Source organism: Acinonyx jubatus, chromosome B4, assembly GCF_027475565.1.
Source record: "Acinonyx jubatus isolate Ajub_Pintada_27869175 chromosome B4, VMU_Ajub_asm_v1.0, whole genome shotgun sequence".
In the NCBI taxonomy this organism is placed as follows: domain Eukaryota; kingdom Metazoa; phylum Chordata; class Mammalia; order Carnivora; family Felidae; genus Acinonyx; species Acinonyx jubatus.
The window spans coordinates 136675018-136701387 of NC_069387.1; the positions used below are offsets into that span (position 1 = coordinate 136675018).

The window sequence follows — 26370 nt, forward strand, 5'->3', positions numbered from 1 at the left end:
GTGCCGGAGGCTTCTTGAAGATGGACGCCTTCGGTTCCCGTCCCCAGCAGCGCAGGGTTCCGGGGCAAAGCCCTCGAACACCTGGACCGTCCCAGGGGGTGGGGTGGGGGGGGGGGTGGGCAGAGGTGGAAATTCAGCTCTGAGAGACCGGGAGTCCCGCCGGCTGTGAGTGCCGTGTGTGGGTAGAGCGGGGCTCAGGTGGTAGGCGGACCGTGCACAGGGCCTGAGGACAGCATAGCACCTGCCCTGCCGAACAGAACACGACCTGATGTAGTGAGGGCCAAGGTGCCTCCCGACCGTGGCCCCTGTGGTCAGGGATGCCGCTCGCAGCTGGCTCGGTCGTGTCCGCAGCCCCACGGTGTGACCCAGGCGAGCCGCTCAAGGTCTCTGCCCGTCTTCTCATCTGTAGGAGGGGAGCCAGTGCGGGCTGGGCACGGGGCCAGGAGGCAGGGCAGCAGACAGGAGTGCAGGCCCCAGAGGAGGGGGCACGAGCTGCCGCACCTGATCTGGCAGTGGAGACAGGCTGCAGCCGGCCAGAGGCCCGTCCCCACTCACACAGTGTCCCCAGGGCCCAGGGAGCCACCTTCCGGAGCCTTCCCTCTTGGCCAAGAGCTTCCCTGGCCCAGCACCCTGGTCATCCAGCCCCTCCCCCAACCTCCCCCCCCCGCCTTCCCTTCCAGAGCTCAGCTCCTCCTTGGGAAATGTCTGGCCGACCCGCTGACTTTGCCCCGGTCAGGAGGGCCCTGATTGCATGCATCAGACCCCGAAGGTGGTGGACACCCCTCTGTGCTGAGTGGGCTGCTGCCACTGAGACCCAGCCTCCCGACCGTGTCCCTGGGGACCGACGGTAGTGCCTGCCTGTGTTAGGCTTCGTGGAAGCCGGAGCTGGTTTTCCATTATGATACGAATTTTTTATTTATTAATTTGCTACTGTGATATAATTTACCGAGTCAGCAAAAACAAGTAATCCACTGAAGCAACGCTGTAAAACTCCGTTTTCCCCTAGCACAGTGCCCTCTGGAAGTGTGGCTGTTCGGCCTTCTGCTGGACCCTGGGGGTCTTGTGGGGCTGCAGCCGTCAGAGCCTTGGAGTCCCGGGGGGGGGGGGGGCGGCCCTGGGCCGCCTCACACTGACCTCCGCATTCCCTTACATCACAGGCCCTTAAGCAAATTAAGTGTGTAAACAGGGTTCCTTAGAGAAGCCTACATTCTGGAGCATCCCTAAGTAGTCCTGGAAACCTTCTTCTCTCAGCATTGCAATGCTGATTAGCAGTCTTACAGTCGGCAGAGCCCCGGTGTTTTCTGTATGTAGACCAGTCGCCTTCAGCATCTGGAAAGAAAAAGGCGTCTGTCTTTAGGTTTGCTCTCAGAGGCCCACCTGCCCGTCTCCCCGGTGCATCCAAGTGAGTGGGTTTGGGTGTGTGTAACTTCATACAGTCGTTGCTCCTGCCGTGGGGCTTGTGACAGAGCTTGGAGGGGAGAGGGGGCCACGGAGAGAAGAGGCCCCTAGGACAGCGGGAGAATGGTCGGATGAACAGGAGGGACAGTGTGGCAGACGCCCCCTGGGAGGAGGGCCGGATCAGGTGGCTGCTGGGAGACACAGGAAAGACCTCGAGGAAAGAATACGGCTGAGAAAACTCAGCCAGTACCCGCTGCTGGGGTAGCAGGGTGTGCAAAAGTGGGGGTGAGGCTAGAAGGGTCTGGTGTTTGGGGGGAGATTGAGAGGGTCCAGTGTCAGGCAGGAGGTGGGACAGGGCCCGTGATACCAGAGGATTGTGGCGTGTTAAGTAGTTTGGACGTTATCCTAAAAGCGGCGGACGCTTAAAAACCACACTTGTGACGAGAGAGGAGTCCACTTGCTTAGAGAGGGTGGCCTGGTTACAGGGGGGAGGCAGGCTGGAGGCCCAAGTGCAGATGGAAGGTCAGTGCGGCCGCAGAGGCTTTAGCAGCATTTCGCCAAGTGTGCATTGTTGGTTGGTTTCAGTTCCAACACGGACATTTCATGTAGTTATTTATTTTTAAATGTTTATTTATTTTGAGAGAGCTCCCACAAGGAGGGGAGGCGCTGGGAGAGTGGGAGAGAGAATCCCACGCAGGCTCCACACGCAGCTCAGAGCCTGATGCGGGGCCTGATCTCACGAATCCGTGAGATCATGACCTGAGCTGAAATTAAGAGTCAGATGCTGAACTGCCTGAGCCCCCCAGGCGCCCCTCCCAGCACAGATGTTTTTAGTTTTAATAGTTACATTGATTTAAAGAAGCTAATGGGGCAGTGCGGTGGACTTAGGTGTCACAGAGCACACAGAAGCATGCTGGTGTAATTATTTTTTGTTAAGTTAAAAAAATTTTTTTAACGTTCATTTTTGAGAGTCAGCGTCAGAGACAGAGCATGAGCAGGGGAGGGGCAGAGAGAGACAGAGACAGAGTGTGACGGAGGCTCCAGGCTCTGAGCTGTCAGCACAGAGCCCAACGTGGGGCTTGAACCCATGAACGGTGAGATCATGACATGGGCCAAGTTGGGCACTTAACTGACTGAGCCACCCAGGTGCCCCTGGTGTAATTGTTAAAAACATAACCACAACGGAAAGGATGCTGTCATTGGCCAGAAATCATGAGAAAATGGAACTCTAGAGAGAAGAGGGAAAATATCAAATCTACCCAGGGGAACCTGCCAGTTAATTTCTAGGGTCTGCAGGAGGGTTTGTGTGAGCCACAGGCCAGAGACAAACCCCTGGAGACTGTTCAGAGACTAAGCAAGTGCTGGTGTTTGCCTTTCTTGGCCTTGGCCATGGAAGTCAAAGAACAAAGAAAGAAAATACCTCCCTTCAGAGATGCCACCATAGTCCGGGATTCATGTGGGTTTGGAGCCCTAATTTATGTGACTTACTTGTCCTAAAGAATTTCAAGCGGAAAATTTAGTAGAAAGTAATCTCGAGATAATCGTGTCCTTAGGTTCAGGTAGAAGTAAATACAATTTTTCCCCCAAAGAAAACCATTTTTCATGCAAGCTTCAGAGAATTCCAACAGATAAAAGTTCCCAGCATCTTAAGCTCGAAAAGGGGCAAAACCACGAAGGAACAAGGAAGCCGGCCACAAAGAGCAAAAATTAGCAGAGAAAACAAACTTCAGAGAGACCCGCAAAGACTGCAGCCTGTAGGGTTATCTGGGATGTGCGTGACCGTAAGCTCACTGTGCCCAAAGTCGTGGAAAGGAGCATACCGGGCACAAGAACAAGGAAATCTGTAAGGCACATTCAAAAATGGGCTGGACGAGCCGCCCAGGAATTGTGATACGTCGAAGAGCTGCCCAACGAGCCAGAAAGTACCTCTCCCAGGGAGACCGAGCTCAGTGACACAGAATAGTGAGAAGATCCCGCCCCTGCCCGGTCCAGCTCCTGAGAAATTAAAGAGAATGCAGAGGGGCAAGTGATGATGTCCCCAAGATTGATGGAAGCCCCCAACTCTGGGGACTTGGAGTGACTGATGGATCTCTAGCGGGACATAGAGTGTATGGAAATGGAAATTGCAGAACTCCCAAGACCGAGTGTCTCACAAGCAGGCAGACAGAAGGGTTAGGTTTCCTGTGAAGGAGGGACAGGCGGACTGGGACATCAAACAGCAGAGGCCGGATGATGGTGCAGTAACATCTTTGAAAATGAGAGCCGACTTAGCCTGCTGTATCCAGCAAAACTACCTTCTGGGAAAGGGAAGGATGTAAAGACATTTTTAGACAAAGGAAAACCGACAGGGGTCCCTACTGGAAGACCTTCTCGCTAGTGGAGCTTCTGACAGCCGTTTCAAGAAGGATAGTGATTTCAGAAGAGTCTAGATGCAAGAAGGAATGATGGTCCGAAAAAGGCAAGGTCATGAGTAACTCTAAACACTGCTGTATACAACAACGATGAAAAGGATATCTGAACTTGTAATGTTACAAAGTCAAGGTAGAACTGGAGTCTTGGCCAGTAAGAGCATTTTGCAGGGGGGACGTCTCTGGTGTGCCTCTAGCGAAGATACTCCTCACTTGTGTATTGCTTGGGAAGGTAATGGAGACCACGAGTAGTCTTGGACCCCAAGTTAAATATGCACGTTAGTCTTTGTAGAGTAACTATTAAAATAACGGAAACGGTTCAGTAACTTCCAGAATAGTTGGGGCTGGGGCTTTGGCATAAAGGCGGAAAGTAACTCAGTGCAGTTGTAGACAAGAAAGAAAAATAATAGGAAAAGTGGAATACGTACACATTTCAAAATAAGAGGATGTAAATTAATCTGAATATATGAGGAATCACATTCAGCAGGGACCCAACTCCACAGGGACCATGTCTGGGGTTTTTTCAAATCCAATATCGTACCACTTGTAAGAGAAATATAAAGACCCAGAAAGGGTACAAGTAAAGGGTGAAAACCACATGCCAGGAAAATCACATCTCAACAACTAGCAACAAACTATCAGAAATTAAAATTTTTAGTGGCGCCTGGGTGGCTCAGTCAGTTAAGCGTCCGACTCTTGATTTCGGCTCAGGTCATCATCTCACGGTTCGTGAGTTTGAGCCCCGCATCAGACTCTGTGCTGACGGCGTGGAGCCTGCTTGGAATTCTTTCTCTCCTTCTCTCTCTGTCCCTCCCCTGCCCCCTAAATAAGTAAACTTTAAAGTTTTCAAAACACCATTTTTATTTTTAAATTTAATTATTTATTTTTGTCAGGTACAATTAGCATAGTGTTATGTTAGTTTCAGGTGTACGATATGTTTCAGCAGTTCCGTACGTTTCTCAGTGCTCTTCGGGATAAGTGTGCCCTTCATCCCTTTATTTCGCCCGTCCTCCCATCCTCCTCCCCTCTGGCAGACACCAGTTCTCTGCATTCGAAGTCTGGATTTTTGTCTCTTCTTATTCTCTGTTGTTCTTTGCTTTGTTTTTGAGATTCCACGTGTGAATGAAATCATGTGGTGTTTGTCTCTGACTTACTGCACGTACCATAATACTGTCTGGCTCCGTCCGTGTTGTTGCAGATGTAAAGATCTCATTCTTTTCTGTGACCGAATAATATTCCATCGTGTGTACATACCACATCTTCATTATCTGTTCCTCTGTTGGTGGACGCTTGGGCTGCTTCCGTATCTTGGCTGTTACAAATAACGCCACAATAAACATAGGGGTGCCTGTGTCTTTTTGAACTTGGGTTTTTGTTTTCTTTGCAGAGTGGATTACTGGATCATCTGGTAGTTCTTATTAACTTTTTGAGGAACCTCCATACTGGTTTCCACCAGTTTGCATCCCCACAGTGCTCTGGGGTTCCTTTTTCTTCACGTCCTCGCCAACACTTGTCATTCTTGGTGTTTTTTTTTTGTTTTTTTTTTAATTTTTTTTTTTATTTTAGCCGTTCTAACCGGTGTGAGGTGGTATCTCACTGTAGTTTTGATTTGTAGTTCCCTGATGCTTAGTGATGGTGAGTGTCTTTTCATGTGTCTGTTGGCCATCTGGATGTCTTCTTTGGAGAAATATCTATTCAGGTCCCCTGCCCATTTTTACTTGGGTTATTTGTTTTTTTGTTTTCTTGTTTTTTGTGGTTTTTTTGGTACTGAGTTGTATAAATTATTTATATATTTTCGATTTTAACCTCTTATCAGATATGTCATTTGCAAATATCTTCTCCAAATCAGTAGGCTGCCCTTTTTGTTTTGTTGATGGTTTCCTTCTCTGTGCAGAAGCGTTTTATTTTGGTGTACTCCCAATAGCTTAATTTTGCTTTTGTTTCCCTCACCAGAGGAGACATATCCAGAAAAATGTTGTTATGGCCGATGTCAAAGAAACTACTGCCTATGTTTTCTTCTAGGAATTTTAGGGTTTCAGGTCTCACCTTTAGGTTTTTAATCCATTTCGAGTTTATTTTTGTTCAAAACACTATTTTTAAGAGTGTCAAAAAAATATCAGCTGCTGTGGGAAAATCAAGCAGAAGATGTTTAACAGATCTGTATCCTGAAAACTATAAAACATTGCTAAGAATAATTAAAGAGCTAGGTCAGTGGTAAGCTATACCATGTTCACGAGTCGGGACTCTCAATATTGTTAAGATAATAATCACTCCAAATTGAGATATAGATTCGATGCAATTCCAATAAGTCCTAGCAGGCTTTTTGGAGAAATTGGCAAACTGGTTGTCAGATTCTTGTGGAAGTGTAACATACTTAGAAAAGACAAAATCAACTTTGATGAAGAACAAAAACAATAGAGGAGTAGCACTACCTGGTTGTTAACTCAGTGGACAGAGCATAGTCTTTTCAACAAACTACCGGAACAGGTAGATATCCGTGTGCTTACACATGCACTTCAGCTCCCACCTTATGCCATACGCATATGACATATGCAAAAGTGAACTCAAACTGTATCACAGACCTAAATGTAAAGCTTAAAACCATTTTAGAAGAAAACCTTTATGCCCTTAGGTTAGGCAAAGATTTCTTGGAAATGACACCAGAAGCAGTATTCATAAAAGAACAAAGTAATAGACTGAACCACATCAAACTTGAAAATTCATGCTGCTCCAGAGTCAATATCGAGGATAACAGACGAGTCATAGACACAGAGATGTGTTTGTAAAGCACATAGCTGATCAAAGACTTGTATTTAGAATATATAGAAAGTTACTCAAGTGTCAACAATGAGAAACAAACAATCCATGGGAAAAACTTGGTTGCTCCACCAAGAATGTCATATAAGCACATCAAAGGTGTTCAGAATCATCAGTCATTAGAGGAATGGTAATGTGTAAATCAACACCATAGTGAGATCCTACCACTTGCCTATGAGAGTGGCCAACGTTAAAAATACCATTTCACATGTGGCCTCTGGGGTGACCGCCCCGGAACGCCACCTGCTGCTGGTGGGGCTGTGCAGCGGTGCAGCCACTTTGCAGATAGCTTGGCCGTATCTTCTGAGTTAAAATACCGCCACCGTGTGATCCAGCCCTTCTACTCCTCGGTATTTATCCCAGCAAAATGAAGGCATCTAGCCATAGAAAGACTTGTCCACAAACGTTCACAGCAGCTCAGTTTGTAATCAAACCGGAAACAACTTCGTGTCTATCAACAGGCAGACAGCTCTGGCGAACAGACTCTCTAAGAGAGCCGTGTTTCTGAGCAGTTACAGGCAGTGGCCACGCAGTGACATGGCCAAATCTCAGGGCAATAGTGCCGCGTGAAGGTAGCCAGACAAAAGTACGTGCCATATGGTTCTATCTGTACAGAAGCAGGGGAAGTGTAAACTCGTGTGTAGGACAAAAGTAGGTCAGTGATTGCCTAGAGACTGAGAGGGATGGAGGGAGAGATCACAGAGGGCACGGGGAAACTTGCGGGTGATGGATGTGTTTCCTCTCTTGAGTGCGACGGTGGTTTCACAGGTGTAGACACGTATCGAAACCTGTGCGATTTTATACTTTCAATATGTACGTTTATTGTATGTCAGTTCTACCTCAAAAAAAGCTGCCTAAAATAAACAAACAACCCAACAAAAGTAGATGTGTAGTATGGTCGCACCACACTCCTATCCCCCTCTCCAAAGGCTTAAAGGCAAAAGCATTGGTTGACATAAAGGAGATCGTGTATATTGATATCGTTCAGTACACCAGGAAGATAATACGGTTGAAAATTTGTATGCGTCTAATAACGTGCTTTCCAAATACATAAAACAAAGATCGGCAGAACCTTGAGGAGACATCAAATCCGGTGTTGTAATGGGATTTTTAACACCTTTCTGTTATTGATAGCACATAAGATGACAAAATCAATCAGGATTTATAGGAGATCTGAGCAACACTATTGATTAAATTTATCTTATGGACACATACAGGACATTGTATCCAAGAACTCCAGAATATATACTCTTACACACACCTGGTGATGATAGATGGCATTTACCTACTATTTACTATGTTCCAGGCATTATCCTAAGTACCTTACGTTGTGTAATTTGTTTAGTCTATAGTATTTCACAGATGAGGACACTGAGGCACAGGAAGGCCAGTAACTTTGTCTTGATCACACAGCTAATTAGTGGCAGACCCAGGGTTTAAACCCAGGCACTCTGGCTCGGTCCCGTTCTCAGTGTGCTGCCTTAGGGGGTGTGTGTGTGGAAACTAATTGTCCTCCCCTCGCAAAACCAAATCTAAGCAAGCAAAAGAATCAGCATCGTGTAAATCACATTCTCTTATGACACAGTTGAGTTACAAATCAATTATCAAAGAAACCTAAAAAGACAAAGTAAAAACGAACCACATATGTTTATAGATTTAAAAAATGCTAATAAATAAGCTATGATTTAGGCAAGTAAATCACAAAATGAGGTAGAAATTTCTTAGAAGTTAAGGATAGTAAAGATACTATTCAGCTGTGGAATATAGCTGAAGTGGGGCTCATAGAAGAAAGTTTATAGCCTTAAATGCTTGCTTGTGTCGGAAATGAAGAAAAGCCGAATATTAACTAGCTCATCATCTGTCTTATCTTAAGGGAAAGGACCAAGTGACCTAAATGTAATTCGAAGCCACTCTGCATTTGTGTATGTTAGAAAATACCGACAACAAAAAACAGCAACTCAGTAGGAGAAAGGCTGTAATGAAGATAACAGTGGAAGTGAATGAAACATATAATATTAGCAGATGTAAAATGGAACCAGAAGGTTGGTTGTTGAACAACACGAAAGTAACGGACTTTGAGCAGGATCTAGAATGGAGAGGAGAGGCCTACGTAAACGTGGTATTAAGAACCTCCAGCAGGGGGCGCCTGGGTGGCTCAGTGGGTTAAGCGGGTTAAGCTCAGGTCACGGTATCGTGAGTTCGAGTCCCGCGTCGGGCTCTGTGCTGACAGCTTGGAGCCTGCTTCGGATTCTGTGTCTCCCTCTCTCTCTGCCCCTCCCCTGCTCATGCTGTCTCTCTGTCTCTTAAAAATAGATTAATCGTTAAAAAACTTGAAAAAAAAAAAATCTCCAGTAGGATGCCCCAGTGTCTCTCTTTCCCTCCTTCCTAACACACGCTAGTCAGCCCTCCTGTCAGCCACCTCTGCATGGCCATGGCCGGTACTCCTCGTCCCTTGCTGTCTGACCCTTGACCCTCTCACGTTCCTGTGTCTCCTCCCACCCCTTTCCCCCCACCGTGTATGTTTCCTGCCTGGGCCACAGGCCAGCCGCCTGCACTCTGGACTGGACGCCTAACGGGTGTCTTCGGCTCAGCATGTCCACACGACAGACTCACAACCTCCCACCAAAACACTCCCACAAACTGCCACAAACCCGGCCTCACCTTGGGAGATGGTAGCTTCCTCCTTCTGGTCGTTCAGGCCAAACATGCTGGGTGTATCCTTGATTCCTCTCCTCTCATCCCCCGTAGTGTCCTTATCAGCAGCATATTTTCATGGCTCAACCTTCAGAACTTTTCTAGAATTTGACTTCTTCTCTGAAGCTGTGCTGCTACCCCCTTGGCCTGCATCACTCACCCCTCTTGATTTTATGATTTCCGCGGTCTCCTGACTGATCTCCGTGGGTCTGCCTTTCCCTACCCTGCCGGGTGCCAAGTCTGTTCTGCGCGCATCAGCCAGAAGCATCCTTTGGGAGCACGGTCTTTCCTCTGCTAGGAGCGTCCAGAGTTCATGAGAACAATCCAGTGACCAAGGCGGCCATGGGGATCTGGACCTTCTCCCAACGGCGGCTTCTGCTTGCTCACCTCGCTCTCCCCTGCAGCCACGCTGATCTCTTCACTGCTTCTGGAATGTGCCGGGCAGTCTGGAACCTCAGGGTCGTCTCATTTCTCCCCCTACCCCATCCACGTGGCTTTCCCTTCTTGGGTCTGTGTTTAAATGTCACCTTAGGTGATGGATCAGATCACTATATTTAAATTGCAGACCAGCCTGCCCCTTCCCCAGTATTTCGCACCCCTCTTCCTTACCTCACTTTTTCCAGAGCATGTCACCATCTCTTACCTTATTTATTTAGTAAACAGGTAACAGGAGTCGTGTGGGTATCACACGGGAATCTGTGGCTGTGGCCCCCTGAAAGCCAAGTGTTGGGAGCCCCGATCCGGAAGTTGACCGTGCATGCCTGAACTAAGGCCCAGGCACGGAAGGAGGGGCCGAGCTGAACCCATAGCGGGCAGGGGGGCGTTGGCTGGTGAGGAGCCTCCCCTCCCCGCCCCACTTCCAGCGGGCTTCGAGTCCCTGGTAGCGCCCTCGCCCTCCGAGGAGCGGGGGCCACTCTTCAGCCACGGCCAGTGACCGGCGTCCGAGGGCAGGTTCCCTCCCCGGGTGGCTGTGCAGCAGGAGCTGGTCTGCCTTCTGTTACTGCTGGTCATCCGGGCAGGAGGGCCAGCGAACCGCCAGCTCCTCTCAGAAGCCTGTGCTTATGTCAAGGAGGCGGGAATGTCAGAATCACGGCCTTCGGGCTGCGTGAGCCTGGCCTGGGGCAGCAGCCGTGGTCCCGCCGGGCACTGACCACCCCCGTGTTCTCTCTCGCAGTCCGAGCCCGAGGGCTTCTCCCACTTCCACTTGTACGTGTGCGCTGCTTTCCTGGGGAGGTGGAGGAAGGAGATTCTAGAAGAGCGGGATTTCCAGGTAAGTAAATGCCCTTTTGGGGGGGGCCTGAGCTTGATCTTGTCTGGGAGGTTTAGTGAGCTGAGTCCACAGGGCTGTTTGTGCCAGGGCTTTGGGCCGGGCGCTTGTGGTGAACCGCTGACCTGCTGTCGTTGGAAAGCTGTCACAGCCAGGAAAGCGCGCAGACCAAGGTCACCCATGGTCACCCGGGGCCCATGCCACACCGTGCGTTCAGAGATGCCGCTGTCCCCCAGGCTCCCGGAGGCCCTTCCTGAGCCCGTGTGTATGTGTGTCCTCGGCAGTGGGGCCCCAGGGGCGGCTGCAGGGCTGTGATGGGTTAGGGCAGGTGCTGGCCCACGAGCAGACAGCCTGGGCGCCTGGGCACCGGGCGGCTGTGTGACTCCGGCACGTCGCTTAGCCTCTCTGGGCCAGTTTCCTCCATGACTTAGTGGAGAGCCACAGTGGCACCCGTTCATCCATCAGCTCTGTGCTCGGCTGGTCGCTCTGTGGGGGCTGAGTCCCCGGCCTCTGTCCCCACCCAAGTGGGCCTCCGTGTGCTGGCCCAAGTACCATGGTGGGTGTTGGCCCCTTCACAGGGTGACCTCCGCTGTTACCCAAGGTGCTTTTTAGTCTTCCTGCCCAGTGACCCGGGAGGGTGGGGCCTCTCGGGTACACTGAAGAGAACGGCGGTGGGGACCAGGGACCGGGCTGTGCCCCAGCTGGCTGGGGGTCACTCTCCGGCCACTTCACCTCCTTGGGCCTCTTGTCTTTTAGGTGAGGGACAAACTAGGAGGCTCCGCGGTCCTAGGTCACCGTGTGGTGGCTCCGGGCTGTCTTCGTGGCCTCGTGGCACCCTGGCTCCCTGTGGGAGGTTTGGGAGAACGGTGGGGCTGAGCCGCCGTGCAGAGCCCGCTGTTTATCTGAGGGAGAAGCACCCAGCTTCCCTGGGGCCCCGCGGCCGGCCGCGGTCTGACCCTGGCCGACATTCCCCGAGTGCTTCCTGGAGAGCAGCTCACTCATGCAGGTGGCCGGGGCTCACGGGGCGACTGCGTTTGGAATTCTCACTGCTGCCCTGATGGGGGCTCCGCCTGCCCTGGCGGGGGAGGCACAGCTCAGGGGGGTGGGGGTTGATGAAGCCGTGGCGAGCCGTGCAGGAGAGTGTGCTAAGGTGGGAGGCTCGTCACCGTCCCGGAAACCACTCTCCAGCCCCAACCCTGGGCAGCCCTGAGCCACACGTGCCTGAGAAATGGCCCTCACCCCCCGGTGCTTCAGTTCTTGCTGGGGAGAGGGACTCGTGACAGGTGAGTGACCTCACACGAGGGGCTTTGCCACCCGGCCCTCCGTTTCCTGCTCCCCCAGTAGGGACGGTGCCGCCAGGATCCCCTTCCCACAAGTGGCTCAAGTCTCAGAGACTGTGCCGAGCAGCTTGTGTTCTCGTCCTTATGAAGTGCCACGAAGGGGCTGTTGCAGGGCTGGGACCCCCCCGGGGCCGGGGGACAGCAGGTGGGAACAGCCCTGGATGCGAGGGACCTGAGCCAGGTCTGGGGCGGGTGTGCGGCCTGGAGCTCGCTGTTGGGCTGGCCCCTGCCCCTCCTCGCCCCTGGCCCCTTTGGGCCTCCTGTCTCCCCACCCCTCACACAAGAGCCCGCAGGAGGGGACTGTCCAGGTGACCCCAGGCAGCGGCTGTCCTGGCGCCTTGGAAGAAGTGACACCAAGTCCCACCCTTTGCTAGCCCGCCATCTTTTATCAGTGTTTCTAGGAGCCCCGTGTGCTTGTGGTTTGCTTGCTGGCCTGTGGCAGTCAGAGGGTCTGCCTGGGGAGTCCTGCTCACTGGCCGAGATTCGTGGGGCCGGGAGACGAGCGGAGCCCGGGGGAGCGTGGGGAGCCGGGGAGGAGTGGGGCGTTCATCCTCCCCCGGACTCGTGCTGGCCGTGAGAATGTCACAACGCGTTGTGGAGGGTTGAACTGAATGGGAAAGGAAACAAGAAAACAGAAAGAGCCTTTGGAGTCCCAGGGAGCACGGGAATTGGGTTTGCAGTTGTGACATTTTAGGAAAATGCCTCTGTGTCCATGGAGGACAGCCTGAGTGACGGAGCCCAAGAGCTCCGGGCCTCCAGCAAGAGAACATCCTGGAGGAAGGCGTTCCAGGCCCGCCCTCTCTGTGCAGAATGGTAATTTGGCCCTTGGGAAATAAGTGTTGCTTTAAGTCATTTCCATAGGAACAGAATCTTTTCTTGAGGAGGAAGCTTCCCAGAAGCAAGGCAGAACCCCCGCAGTGTCACCAGGGCCCCCCCCCAACCCCCGCTGCGGGTGCTGGGTCGGGGGGGGGGGTGACAGGCTTTGCCCCCAGCTTCAGCTCCCCGGGACTTGGCCAGGCAGTGCCGTTGCATGCTGTGGCTTCTGAGGCTCGTCCAGGCTAGGGATGATACCTTCTGGAGTGGGCGTTCACTCCTGTCCTGAGCCTTCATGCCCCGGAGCTTTGTATCTTCCTGGGGGACCGGCCATCGCGGCCGGTGACCCTGTTTCCCAGCCGTCCCGCGGGTGCCAGAGCAGGCCCCTTTCTGCAGCTGCCTGTCCCCATCCTGGCCGGCCACTGAGGTCCGAGCCTGGGTTCTGCCTTCCTTTCTGCCTTTTCCTCACAAGGTTCTGTAGGGTCTTAGGGGTGGAAGGAGCTCCCTGTGCACAGCCTTCTATCCCCTGGCCAGGCACCTGGCAGCCCGTCTCTTCCTAGGCCCCTGAGGGGGCTGTTTCCCAGCAGGAGGGCCCGTGGCACGGAGAGAGCACAGCCGAACCCCACCCCCCCCTGCCAACCCCAGACCAGGTCAGGCACATGTGGCCGAGTCAGCCGTTGAAGGGCCGGCTCCAGCACGTCCAGCGTCTTGGAACCTGGCTTGGCTCCCACTGCAGACGCTCGAGAGCTGCCCCAGGACTGTAGCCTTGCCTGTGAGGCACGTGTCCCCCCTCGGAGCACTGACGGGACATGTGGCAAAGCTCCAGGCGGCAGCTTCCCTGGGATCTCTGGCTGGTTTATAAGTACAGCGTTACAGAGAGTTGAAGGTCAGCCACTCTAGAAAATGATTTTCTTCTCACCCCCAAAGTCTGAGCTGCGTGGTTCAGTGCCCCAGGACCCCAGGGGTCTGAGCCCAGCCCCTTATAGCCCCCGTCCCTCTGGTCCTCGCTCCCAGCCAGCCGTCCCTGCCTCCAGGGCATGGCTTGCCCAGCCAGGGTGTGGCGGAGAGGGCAGCGTGCAGCCGGGCCGCTCTGGTCCCGCTGGCCTGGACGGTGACCCAGAAGCAGCCTTGTCCTAGGATGCTCTGTGACACGGGGAGTCCTCCCCACGTAGGAACTGGCATCGTTGTTTTGATTTCGAAGAGAGCGAGTCCTTTAGACACACGGTGGCCGTGTGCAGTGCTTTTTAAGAGGAAGGAGGGTAATTAGTTAAGTCAGGGTGAGCAGAGTCGGAACTTCCCAGCGGAGCCACGGCCTTCTCGCGGGTCCCGACATGCTTAGCGATCTGCACGCGTGGTCAGTCCGTCAGTCCGCTGCTGCCTCTCTGCCGGTGGATGGCGAGCCTTGGTAGCAGAGACGGGAGCCTGTGAGCACAAGGCAGGACCGGCGGAGGATCCCACAGAGAGGTGCTGAGCGTGAGTGGACGCCTGGCTGTGCCCCTCGGCGGACGTGAGAAGGCCCGGGTGCCGCGCAGCAGGTGGGGGTGGGAAGGCCCGGGGTGCTGGCCTGCTGGGCTTGGCCCAGGCGCCTGGTCCTTTGGCTCCTGTGGGTGGCGGGTGGCAGGTGGCTGCCACGTGGGACCGGGCAGGACCAGGTGAGTGCAGCGCCTGTGGGCGGGGCCTCCATCTGCTCTGATGTTCTTGGTCCCAGGAGATGGTCAGTTGATGGATGATCCAGTGCACCCCTCGCGGCCCTTTCTCTGGGCCAGGTCCTGCTGTCGCCCGACTCCGTTTCTACCCATGTGTGTAGGCTGCGTGCAGCTTCGTGCGGGGCTTGGGACAGGGGCCCGTGGGGCCGACGCAGGAGCCTGTCACAGGGATAGAGCAGGGCAGGGGCCGTAGCAGAGGGCAGGGGCCGCCACTGGACATCCTGTTCTGCAACCAGGAGGAAGTCGATGAAGCTGGCACTGAGCGTGCAGGGGGCCGGGGGTCCCAAGACGAGCCTGAGAAGGACAGAGCCAGGAAGGCCTCCTGGGCTTTCCTAAGGCGGGGCGCTGCCCGGAGGGCAGGGGTGTGAGGACCCGATTCAGCGGGAGAATGACTCCGGGGTAGGGGAGCAGACTCGGTGAGGGGGCAGGTGGCACAGGAAGGACTCAGGCTGGCAGTGTTCCCATCGGGCTGTGAGGGGGTTGAACGGCAGAGAGGATGGTGTCCTATGTGGCCAGAGCGGCACCTCTGCAGTTAGAAATCGTGGGGCAGAGACTTCTGGGAGCTTGGACACAGCGCTCCTCCGTGAAGGTCTTGATTTGTGCGCTCTTCTGTCTGTGCGGTAAACTCGAATTTAAAACTTTCATAAACCAGAGAATTGACACAGCAGGCCTAGGAGGAGACGCGGTGGATCTGAGGAGGGTGGAAATAAGGTTATTATGAATCTGGATGGCAGAACATAGGGGCGGCCCGAGGGCTCCGGGTGGGGTCTGCTTGTATAAGCCACAACCGTGTCTGCTTAGTTTTTGCGGAACGTTCACAAAGTGAACCGTCCGACCTGCGCCATAAAAGTTGTCAAAACCTGAAAAGCTGGAACAATGTGGGCGCTAGTCGCTGAGTATAATCCTTTACAACAAGATACTAACAGAGTTAACACTGAATCATCAGGCATTTGGAAACTGGAGAGGCCGCTTGAGAAGAAAGTGACCCTGTAAACGTAGAAGAGCTTTAAGAACACGTGTGATGTGACGTGTTGGGCTTGAACACGGCCAAGATGCTTTAATTATATAAAAACAGTAAAGAAAAATACCCTTTAACTCCAGAAGTTAGATATGGAAAGTGAAAGTCAACATACGATCAAGGTGATAAAGGAATTATTGAGTGAACATAGCACCAATGACGGGGTCAGAAAATGGAGCTCGTGAGTAGAATTGAGAACATCTTACTTACAGGGGGGCCTGGGTGGCTCAGTCGTGAGCATCTGAGTCTTGATTTGGGCTCAGGTCATGATCTCATGGTTCGTGAGTTCGGGCCCCATGATGGGCTCCACAGTGAGTGCAGAGCCTGCTTGGGGTTCTCTCTCTCTCTCTCTCTCTCTCTCTCTCTCTCTTTCTCTGTCTCTGTGTGTGTGTGTGTCCTTCCCCTGCTCACGCTGTCTCTGTCTCTCTGAAAAATAAATAAACTTAAAAAAAATCTTACTTAGAAGGCATTTACAAATGTCAGTCCAGTGGACCAGCCTTCCTGCAAACCCAGGTATGTGGGTGATACAAACGTTCTCCTGCGTTTTGGGAAGGGAGACAGCAGAGATTTGGGGGGAGTATAAAATGCCAGAATTGCTACAAAATGAAGTCAACAACAACAACAACAACATCCTTGAATGGACCCATAATTTTGGGATAAGTTCCAACATTTTCAAAGTCTTACCTTTAAACGTGGTTCTGAGGCCAAAACCTGTCTTCCCGAGCAAGTTCTTTCCAACTCTCGAGAAACCTGTCGCCGTGTGGCCTGTGACCCGCGGACTTGCCTATGTGTCACAGAGCTTTAATCACTGCTGACCTGTGTCTGTGTGCCCCCCGCGTGTGTGTCTGCATATGGAACTGACCCTGTGAAGCCGTGCGGTCAGGAGCGGTGGCCTCGGTCCCTGGCACAGCGCCTGACCAGCGAGGCCCGAGTGTGAACGCGGGTTGAGTCAAGGAATTCTTTATTAATAGGAAAGAACAGCACCTGTGAAAAGGAAACTAGAGTCTAGTTTCACTTGCATATAATACAAACACAAATATGTTTCGTAAAGCACCAGCATATTTAAACCATTGATACATTAAATAAAAACATTCCGTGAAAAAGTTCCCCCCCCCCCCCCAGGAACATGAAATGGTTTGCTGCCGATAAATCTGCCTGTGTCATGGGTCCCACACGTGCAGGGCTTCATTAGAAGGGCTCACGGGCCTCAGCGTATGGTCCTGCTCATGGCTGACATTTGTCACCCAGCCCGGCAGAGATGCGCAGCTGGGTCAGTGGGGGGAAGGCACCCCAGGAGGAGTGGAAAGGAAGCCGGGTGCCTGCTTCGTCCTCCCCAGGAGCCACACAGAGCGTGCTCCCCGTTTCTGCCCAGATCCCAAGGTTTCTACCGGGGCCAGGTCTCGGGGACGCCTCTGCCCATCAAGATTCTGGATCCCAGGAAAGCTGGTGTTTCCCGAGAACGATGTGCAAGGAGTGTCTGTGGGCTGGCACAGAGCCCCAGCTTTACCAGAGAGATCCTCTCAAGAGCCACATTCTCGATGCCAGCCAAGGGTCAGCCCTGCAACCAGGCCCCTGGAGACCCGGCTCTGCTGTTCCTGTTCTTCCTGCTTGCTGCTCATGCGTCCTCGCAATAAGCCACAGGGTCACTCATGAAACATAGCAGCTTCTCCTGCATTTAATAGAAGGAAAAACAACAACTCAGCTCTTACTAAAATGGAAATAAAAGAATACTTATCTTAACATGCCAAAGACTATCTGTAGACAGCATCCAGCAGTACCCAGGGGATTCGAGGGACAGTCCCTTCTACGTCCACAGCACACCTCCGTGTCTGTGATACGACGGGTACACGTTCAGCAGAATCTCCCTGCTCCTGCTCCACCCACTGCGCAAGCTCACACACAGACGCGCGTGCCAGCGATATGAAAAATAGGAGTGAGCGAACACTGGCGTTTGCTCTGTAGACCCTGCTAGTTCCCGCTGGGGGCAGGCACGGAGCCCGGCACGGAGTGGAGGGGAAAACCTGGGGTCCGAGCAGGCGAATCAGAGACCCTTTGCCTAAGCGAGGACCCCTGAACTCCGGCAAGTGAACCAGAACAGACAGACCTGGAGGTGTGGCTTTTGCTTGTCTGAGACGCTTTTCATAGAGCAGGAGTGAGAGAAAAGTGTCCCAGCGATGGGGTCACTCATTCCACTTTTGTGACGGAAGCACCTCACGCTAAAGCATTAATTTAAAATGGTCAGAGTCCCAGGTGCCTGACTTGCGAAAAGTGCCAGCTTTCTGTAGAGTGACACATAGGAAGCACAAGCCTGGTAAATGTCCGTCTGTCTGAACCACTGTCAACAAAGTGAAAAGCAGGTGAGAAACAGAAGAGCTCACAAACAGGATCAAGACATCTTCCGTGTTTGTGATACGCAGAGAGCTCACGCAAATCAGTAACGGAATGACCATCAGCAGTCAGTCCACAGAAGAAATTATGTAGCCGGCCAGTGAACGGACGTATATCTTCCAATCGTTACTAAGGAATTGAAAAATCAAACAGACGCTACCTGCCAAATTAGCGGTGCTCTTTAAAATGCACTTCATTAAAACTGATGACGCTGGCGAGACAGGCGTGTTCCATCCTTCCTTCCCACGGGGATGTGATATGCAGCCTTTCTGGGGAGCTGTTAGTAATTTATGGCAAGAGTCTTACCTGGGCCCTGTAATTCCCCTTGTTTATGATTATGGGAAAACAAACCGTCTGCCTCCTAAATATCTAGTGTTAGGAGAGTTCTCTAGGTTAAAGTACTTGGTTAGAATATTCTAGAACTACCAAAAGATCTTGTCTTCAGAGAATAGTTACTGTTGTGGAAAAGTGCTCCCCGTGTATTTCTAGCGAGGGAGAAGCATGATGGGAAGTTACACACGTTTTATATGCAGGGCGTCTGCACTGCTCATGCACACGACCTACACGTGTACACGTAGAAAATACGCATATATGTTTACATGCTCATATACGGATAAAAATGACCGCGATTTTGCTTGTGTAGTGTGCACAGAAAAAAGACAGAACAAATCACAGTGCTGGCGTTTTTGTTTTGTTTTGTTTTGTTTTGTTTTAGTCAGTGGAATTGTGGATATTTTAAGCTTCTTGTTTGAACTTTTAAAAAATTTTCCATATCCTTTCAATATGTGGTCAACATGGCTTTTCCCCTCCGGTTAATTCCTGAGTTAAGGAGGTGAGACCCCCCCCCCCCCTTGGTGAGGTGCCCAGCTCAGAGCCCGTGTTCTGTGACAGATGTCAAACGTCACCTTCCTGAGGCCACAGCAGGTGTCCCTCCATAGTGGGATCCTGTGTGCTCGCGTGTGTCCCTCAGCTCACACACGTGTGCACATGCAGACACATGGACACACACGCACACAACCAGGTGGTCCTCAGAGGCGAGAAGTGTGCCCTGTCCTCTGGGGACCCTCGGTGCCCATAGGTGCCTGTGTGCGGTAGGATGTGAATAAATGCCTCCTGAAAGGAGGGCCGAAGGGAGAAGGGGACGGGTTGCAGGGCTGCATGAAGAGCAAGGTGCGTGGACCCTGGAGCCAGCCCCTCCCCCCACCACGGCGGCTCAGGCTGCACGTGGGCTGTGAGAGTCCTTTCCCTTTGGCCAAGTTGCCACAATGGGCATTTCTTGGACCGCTTGGTGCAGCCCATAGGTCGCTCTTTTTTTTTTTTTATTTTTAAAAATTTTCTTTTTGGTTTATTTATTTTTGAGGGAGAGAGAGAGAGAGAGAGGGAGGGAGGAAGCACTGGAAGGACAGAGAGACAGAGGGAGACACAGAATCCAAAGCAGGCTCCAGGCTCTGAGCTGTCAGCACAGAGCCTGACACGGGGCTCGAACTCACAAACCGCGATCATGACCTGAGCCGAAGTTGGACGCTTAACCGACTGAGCCACCCAGGCGCCCCTAGGTCACTCTTGAAGTCTGTGTTTTATTCACTGGACCAAGCTTCTTTATGCCTTTATGTCGTCTGTCCCCTTCCGTGGAGGCGGGTCGGATGAGGTCATCTCTAGTGGCCGTGCGGGATCCCTGTGCAGGCTGGACGGGTTCCAGTACGTGACTTTGAGCCCTCCCTGGGCGTTCCCGCACTACTGGGCCTCTGCAGACTTCAGAGATCTGTGGGCAGGAAGCAGCTGGGAAGATGTGCAAGGCATCTGCAGGGTGGCTCTGATTTACAGGGACAGACGTGCGGCAGTGCCCAAAGCCCAAGCCTCACGGAGACCGCGGGGCCCAGCGTGCGGGAGGGGGCCGAGGGGGCCTGGCCGCTCGCCCGTCCTCTGGCCTCAGATGCGGGTGCCAGTGTGCCCACCTCCACCACAGCTTTAGGAGAGGCCTCGAAGTGAACACTTCTTAGCCCCAGCTTTTGTGCACCGGGACCCCAGGCTCAGAAAGTCAGAAGCGGCTTTAGGATTGCGTGTGGAAGCAGGTGGAGAGAAGCCACGCTCCCTCGCTGGGAGGGCCTTTGCCATCTCCAGTGCTCCTCTCCAGTGCTCTCACCCTTGGACAGCCACGCATAGGTGACCGTGGGGTCCCGGCCCCTCCGGGAGGCCCGGGAGCGTCCCCGTGGAGACCTGCTGGCTGGGGTGACCGTGGGGTCCCGGCCCCTCCAGGAGGCCCCGGAGTGTCCCCATGGAGTCCTGCCGGCTGGGGCCTCCAGGAGGACAGGGCGGTGCCTTCGTTTTGAGCCACCCCAGCTCTCCCCTTGCTCTGAAACCAGAGAGGTCAGAGCCAACACGGACTTTCTGGCCTTTTTTCCTCCCATGTGGGGCTGCGCCCTTCTGCCCTGCACTGTGCCTGGTGCCTGGTACCAGCGGGAGGACGCTTGCCATCTGACAGGGCGTCTGTGCACGTTGGTGGCACTCCTGTGCTATTCTGCACACCTTCGCTTGGAGTTGTAGCATCCCCTCGGACGGGTCCATCGCCATCGATTCCCTGGCGCCCTCGCATCCCCGACAGTCGTTCACGGGGCGTGGAGATGGCCCGGCCCCCTGGGCGGGGGGTCATGTCTTTGTCAGACCAGACTAATTTTGCGATGCCGAGTGCCCTTGGGCAGGTTAATGGTTCTGTCCGGTTTGCGTTTCATCCCGTGTTCATCTGAAGCAGCAAATGTCACGAAATGCCAAAGTACAGATCAATTGTCTCTTTCTTTATCATTTCAAGACATTTTAGAGACAAAATTAGGTCAATTGAAAACTAATCTTCGAGTGGATGATTGTGCCACGTGTGCTGCTGTGGGCTGCTGCGTGTGTTTAAGTGTGGCGTGTGTGTGGTCGCGTGCGGTGTGGAGTCATGCCCAGGCTGGGGCGCCCAGGGAGGCGGGACGGCGAAGGGAGAGTCGTGGCGTCTGACCTCAGTTGCCTCATCGGCAGGGGGAGGTGGGGGCCTCCCACCATCTGTGCTCGTGGGCTCGCTGGAGGGGCGAACGAGGTCACGGACAGAGGAGGGGCTTGGAGCCGCCCCGCACCCACATGCACCCTCAGCCTCTCTTACAAACCCAGGCGGGGGAAAGAATTGATCTCGTTCTTTTTTGGTCTGTGAGCAAAAGAGGCTTTTCTCGTTGCACATGGGGGGGGTTTGCTTAGTCATGAAGGAAGCTTCCCTTTACCTCCTGTGGAACCTGTTTGGGGTTCTCTCCGCACGAAAACCCCGGAGGAAGGAAGGCCCCCTTTGTGCGGGATTCTGCTTTCCCTCGAGGCCGAGCCGAGGCTGAGCCGCACCCTCGGGGTCATCAGGGCAGGCGCCACGGCCGGTGTTGGGAAGAGGGCACGTCGTCCTCCACGGGGACACTGTGAGTGGCAGGGCCTCTCTGGGGACATGCTCTTCCCCGGACTCCTCCCTGAGCTGCACAGGCCTGGACTCAGATCCCTGATCCTTGCCCACCCGCCTGCCCCTCTCCCGCCGGGGCGTGCACTCCTCGGCTCCCCAGGGCTCCTTCTCAGAGGGAGCACCCAGGAGGGGCGGGGGGAGGAGCTCAGGTCCTGTCCTGTGCCGTCCTGTCCACTCCCGTCCCAGTCCCGTCCCCCGTTGCTGTCGCTGGGCCTTGCCTGCCCTGACCTGCCCGGACGCTCCTCCCTGATCATTTCCCATTTATGATCGGAACTCACCAGGCGGTTTTTGAGGGAAATGGGAGTCAGCACGAGACTGGAGAAAATCGATTTTGTCCCATGACAATCCCCAGATGTATCTATATTTTTATTAAATCATCTCTCTGCGGTGGGTTTTGCTTTCCTCGTGGGATTGAGCTGCTGGAACCAAGCCCTCGAGCCCCTGCTGGGCCTGGTGGCCGCAGGGCAGCCCCCCCGCCTTGCACCCCAGCTCCTGGAGAGTGAGCCCAAGTGTCAGGCCAAGTGTCCCTCCGCATCCAGGGCAATCGGGTGCGAGGGCTCCACGGGTGCCCCAGGCAAGGTACGTGACTGTCAGCCAGAGTATAGACACGCAGTCCTTCCTTGACGCCCGCAGAGCGGGGTTGGGGTGAGTCCTCACTCACCTCTCCGGATGGCCCAGCTTAAGGCTCATTCTGTTTTCTTTCTCTTCTCTGAGATTCTTCCATAACGAATGCTGTCGCCTCTTAGGAAGCGGTGCTCAGACTTTGTACTTTGGGTCCTGTCGTTGACGGGTGTCTGCATGCTTTCTGAGAGTCGCATGTCCCTGGTGTTGGGGGTTTAGGGTGAGCGTTAGCACAGGCAGAGGGGAGTTACACGACCCTCCTTGCAGCTAAGGAGGCCCCGAGAGCCCAAGGAGGATGGTTTAATCTAGCAGTTTCCCTTCAGGACGTGGCAATCCCATAAATCCATAGAAATTAGCCAGCAGAGAGGCTTCTGGGCCTGAAAGTGGAGAGGGGTGGGGCGGGACTGTTCCCAAGCATTCTTGCCCCCGGCACATCCCTCTAGGGATGGTTTTTAGTGTCCTAAAGCTATTCAGGTTGTGCTCGGAAGGGAGAAAAATTCTCAAAGGCTTTTTCCCCAGAGTGCCCCTCTCCCCACCTCCTCCCGGCTCCCGAGGAGGCCACTTTCCTCCTTGGAAGTGGTTGCTTTTGTGTTTGTGTTTGTCTCTGCCTGTCTAAGCGGCTGTCTCTGGAGTTTTCAGGTGTAATGACTTTCTGCAGCAGAAAGACCTGCCTTCTTACCCTCCACAGCCCCCAGCTCTTTGGGACCCTCCTCCTGGGGGGCGTGGGCCAGACCCTGATACACACACACACACGCACACACACACACACGCACGCACACACGACCCCTGGGGACCCTCCTCCCCGGGGGCCTCAGCCAGACCACACAGTCACACACACGACCCCTCGGGGCCTCACTCGGGACCCAGTTTGGACGTGAGCCTGGGGCGGGGCGGCCACCACGGTCTCTAGAGGCTGTGTGCGCTCCCTGGGACTTGAAACAGATTGGGCTCCAGGAAGTGAAATATCAAATGTTTAGGTGACGTCTGTGGAAAGTAACATCCTGTGCCCTTCAGTAAGTGTTCAGCCGCATAGTCTCGCTCACACATCTGAGACCTGAGCGTAGACTGTGGGTTAGATCCGTCGCTCCACGGCGGCCCCAGGTGCGCACAGGACTTCTTGGAGACCACGGCCAGTTTTCACTGGAACAGGCCACTTACAGCTAAATGATTTCTAAGCAAGATTATAAAGCTCCTTCCGTGTTTTTATTTAAAAACTGTTTCATGTGGATGATGGCTGCATTTCAGGACGCTTATGAGGGGTGGGGCTCCTGAACAGTCCTTCGGACAGGTCCTTGGATAGCTGTCCCAGGGCCCCCCAGCCTGCGTGCCAGATGCCTGGGGCCAGCTGCCTGCAGTCCGGGTTTCAAGGCTCACTGAAGGACACCTCTGAAATCAACGACAGGACACAAAGCTGAGTCCTGTCCTGTCCGTGATCTCTTGCTGACGGGGCAGCGGCTCAGACCGACCGCCCAGTACACGCACCCCGTGCCCCGTCATAAACCCTGGGCACCTTCCCTGGGTCGTCGAGCCAACCCAGGAGCCTGTGCTGTGCTCCCTCCTCCCCTTCCTCAAAGGAAAAATCTCCCGTCTAGTGGAAGGTCTCCTCTCAGCCCCATGTCTCAGCCCCTTCCCTCTGGGCCTGGAACGTGGCCTGTGCCCACCCAGCCGGGCCGTCCCAGCCTGAGCTGCTGTGAGAGGGGCCTCCCTGCAGGTGAGCTGGAGGGCAGCCGACACCATGGGCTTTGCCAGTGACTCGCCCTACTCGTTTCTGCCTGTGAATTAGTCTTGCCATTAAAGAAAAAATTACACCCACCATTCAAATCATTAATTGAAAGGCCCTTATTATCTCATTAATGGTGTTTGATATCTGAGCCAGATAAACTGGGAGAAGCTCGTCTGTTCAGTCCCTGAAGAAATGTAATCACATCACAGGCCTTATTGAAATGTCCCCCTCTCAGCCGTCAGGAAGTCCGTGCCACAGCGGTCTGCTCGTGGACCCCCGTTCGAGTCTGGCACAGAAGTACCGTTGTGCGGCCGGGGCGCCCGCGTGACGTGCGTTTGGCCAGTGGTGTTCAGGAAGGCGTGCCCGGCTGCGGTGCTGGCTGTGAACGGCTCCTCTGAGTTCCCCAACCGCTTAGACGCCTTCCTCCTCTGGGCGGTCTCCTAGGATCAGTGGGGTTTCAGAGAGAGGCCGAAAAGAGGGAAGGGGGCGGCCCCAAGGCTGACGTCACCTGCGCAGTGCGTGAGGCTTCTGCACTGACCTGGGATGCACAGGAAATCAAATGGGAACCACAGCCCCTGAGAGCCGTGTCCCCGAGGCTGTGTCCTCTTGCTGAACCCGGGGTTCGCTGGGTTGATTGCCAAGCTCCTGGACCTTCTTTGTGGAAAGAACCCCTTATGCCCTGTGGCGGTTCCGTCCCCTCCCCCGCATCTTCTCTGCCCGTCTAGCTGTGTCCTGCGTCCTGGGTGCCCCAGGCCCTCACACAGGGGAGCTGTGGTCTGTTCGTCGCTGACCCGGTGCTCTGGCAGCGCTGGCTCAGCCTGGAGAGACCGGACAGGAAGACCCATGTGCGGGCTTCCCCGGCAGCTGGGACTAGGCCATGGAAAAGGAAGGAGTGGGTGGCTTTGAGGTTCTAAGATCCTCACCTGCAGCGGAGGTGACGCCCAGCGAACTGAAGGGACCAGGAGGTGTGCGTGGCAGCCGGGGTCCAGCAGGGCTGGTGCTCCTTCCTGGCTCCCGCGGTCCCCCACCGCCAACCTGCCCCCTCCAGCCCCACTCCGTGGGCCCCAGCCCCAGTCCCCAAGGTCGTGTTCGGGGTCCTTCCTGGGAGAGGTCCATTTCAGTTGGCAGGGGTCCTCTTGGGTTCAAGCTGTAGTGTGCCTTCCTGAACCCAGAGCCTTGGGCCACTCGGGAGTCCTGGGCTGGACCCTCACGGCCACCAACCCCCGTGAGACCCTGAGTGGTCATTTAGCTTCTCCCAACGTAACCGACACTAGTGAGTTGCTCAGATAGTGATGATGAACGGGCTCCTGTGGGAATCCTTCCCTCAGGCCTCGAGGTGGGAGCTGTCATTGTCCAGCTGAAGCAATGACAGAGGGCACACCGGCCCCTTTCCGCCAGAGCCCCGTCACGGAGCCCCAGGGGCCTTCTGTTGCTACAAGTCACCTCTCAAAGCGGCCTGTGCCCCTCAAGGGTCCACCATGAAATAAACACGCTTGGCCGCGGGGTCCTGGCCGAGGCCTCACCCCGTGTGCAGGCATGAAAGGTCCAGGAAAGTGAGACAGGGCCACATGGGCCGGACGAGCTGGGGGAGCGCCTTCCAGTCCAGAAAGCCCTCCATCTGCACAGGGAGGTTCATTTTGTTACCTTCATTAGTTTGAGGATTTTCAGGGCAAACACGATAGGATTTCTCGATTCAATTCTGGGGTGTTTGTTTTTTTGCGATAAAGCACACGGAGGAACTTGCATTGATATTTAATTCGTCTTGCAAAGAGGAAATATTTGCTCCTCTCTTACTCAGTGTGTCTGATTCTCAGCTGGGCTGGTGAGGCTGGCGGCATCCAGCCAGGACTTGGAACGCTGTGGGCGCCCAGCCTGGGCCTGTTGCTGCTAAGTCGCGGTGCCCGTGGTCCCCACGCTGCCCCTCACAGCCCCAGGTGGGATGCTTGCCGGCCCTCATCAGCGAGCTGAGACCCCCACCACGCCCCCATCTTCCCTTTCCTGGGGCTCCGTCTGACTTTGGGGGAACTGCCCCTGCCCCGAGCCCCACACTGCGCCCTCAGCCAACCTCACAACTGAGACCAGGTTGCTTCTTCTCTGTGGCTCAGCGTGACCACCCGTCGGAGGATGCCAGCCCCCTCTCGGTTGTTGTTAATGCAGACGACGCGGTCGTCAATGTCACAGCCACCTAATTGGATTCCTGATCCACTGAAACTCGGAGGCTCGGGGTCCCCAGAGACACAGCAGGGAAGGAACTGTGTCGGCAGAGCCTGTCAGGGTCACTCCCTGCCCCTCACTTACTGAGAAAGGATGGCCCAGAGTTACAGCTTATGAAAGTGACTGTGAATGTATCTGACCTGGCCCAGTGCTCGCTGTAAGCCTTGTGCGTCTGGTAAGGCTCAGGTTCCTGGCCCCGGGCACACTTCCTTCAGGGACGGGTCAGGCAATGGACGGGGTTACCTGTAGCTGGGCGCCCCGTGTCTGCCTCTATCCCTTTGGGGGACTCCTGAGTGCCTTCTCCCACTGGCCTGGCCGGTATGTCCTTGGAAAGCCTCCCTGGGGGAGGGTTTTAGGGGACAGCTCTGTCTTTCCAGCTGCCTTGTTTGGCAGAAGCCTGGGACACACACACACAGCTGGCTCAGTCTGCCTGTCCCACCTGGCAGCCCCATCTGGATATGGGCCCTTTGACTTAGCCCAGCCTGGGTAGG

At 54.3% G+C, this 26370-nt stretch overlaps 1 protein-coding gene across 3 annotated transcripts in view; it reads left to right on the forward strand.

The window, feature by feature from the left end:
* TBC1D22A (TBC1 domain family member 22A) overlaps positions 1–26370 on the forward strand; it is a 328211-nt gene that overhangs the window by 276085 nt on the left and 25756 nt on the right. For all 3 annotated transcript variants that reach the window (XM_027070417.2, XM_027070418.2, XM_027070422.2), the window contains one exon: positions 10492–10587. In XM_027070417.2, coding sequence (XP_026926218.1) covers positions 10492–10587 — 96 coding nt within the window. The remainder of the gene's footprint in view (positions 1–10491; positions 10588–26370) is intronic.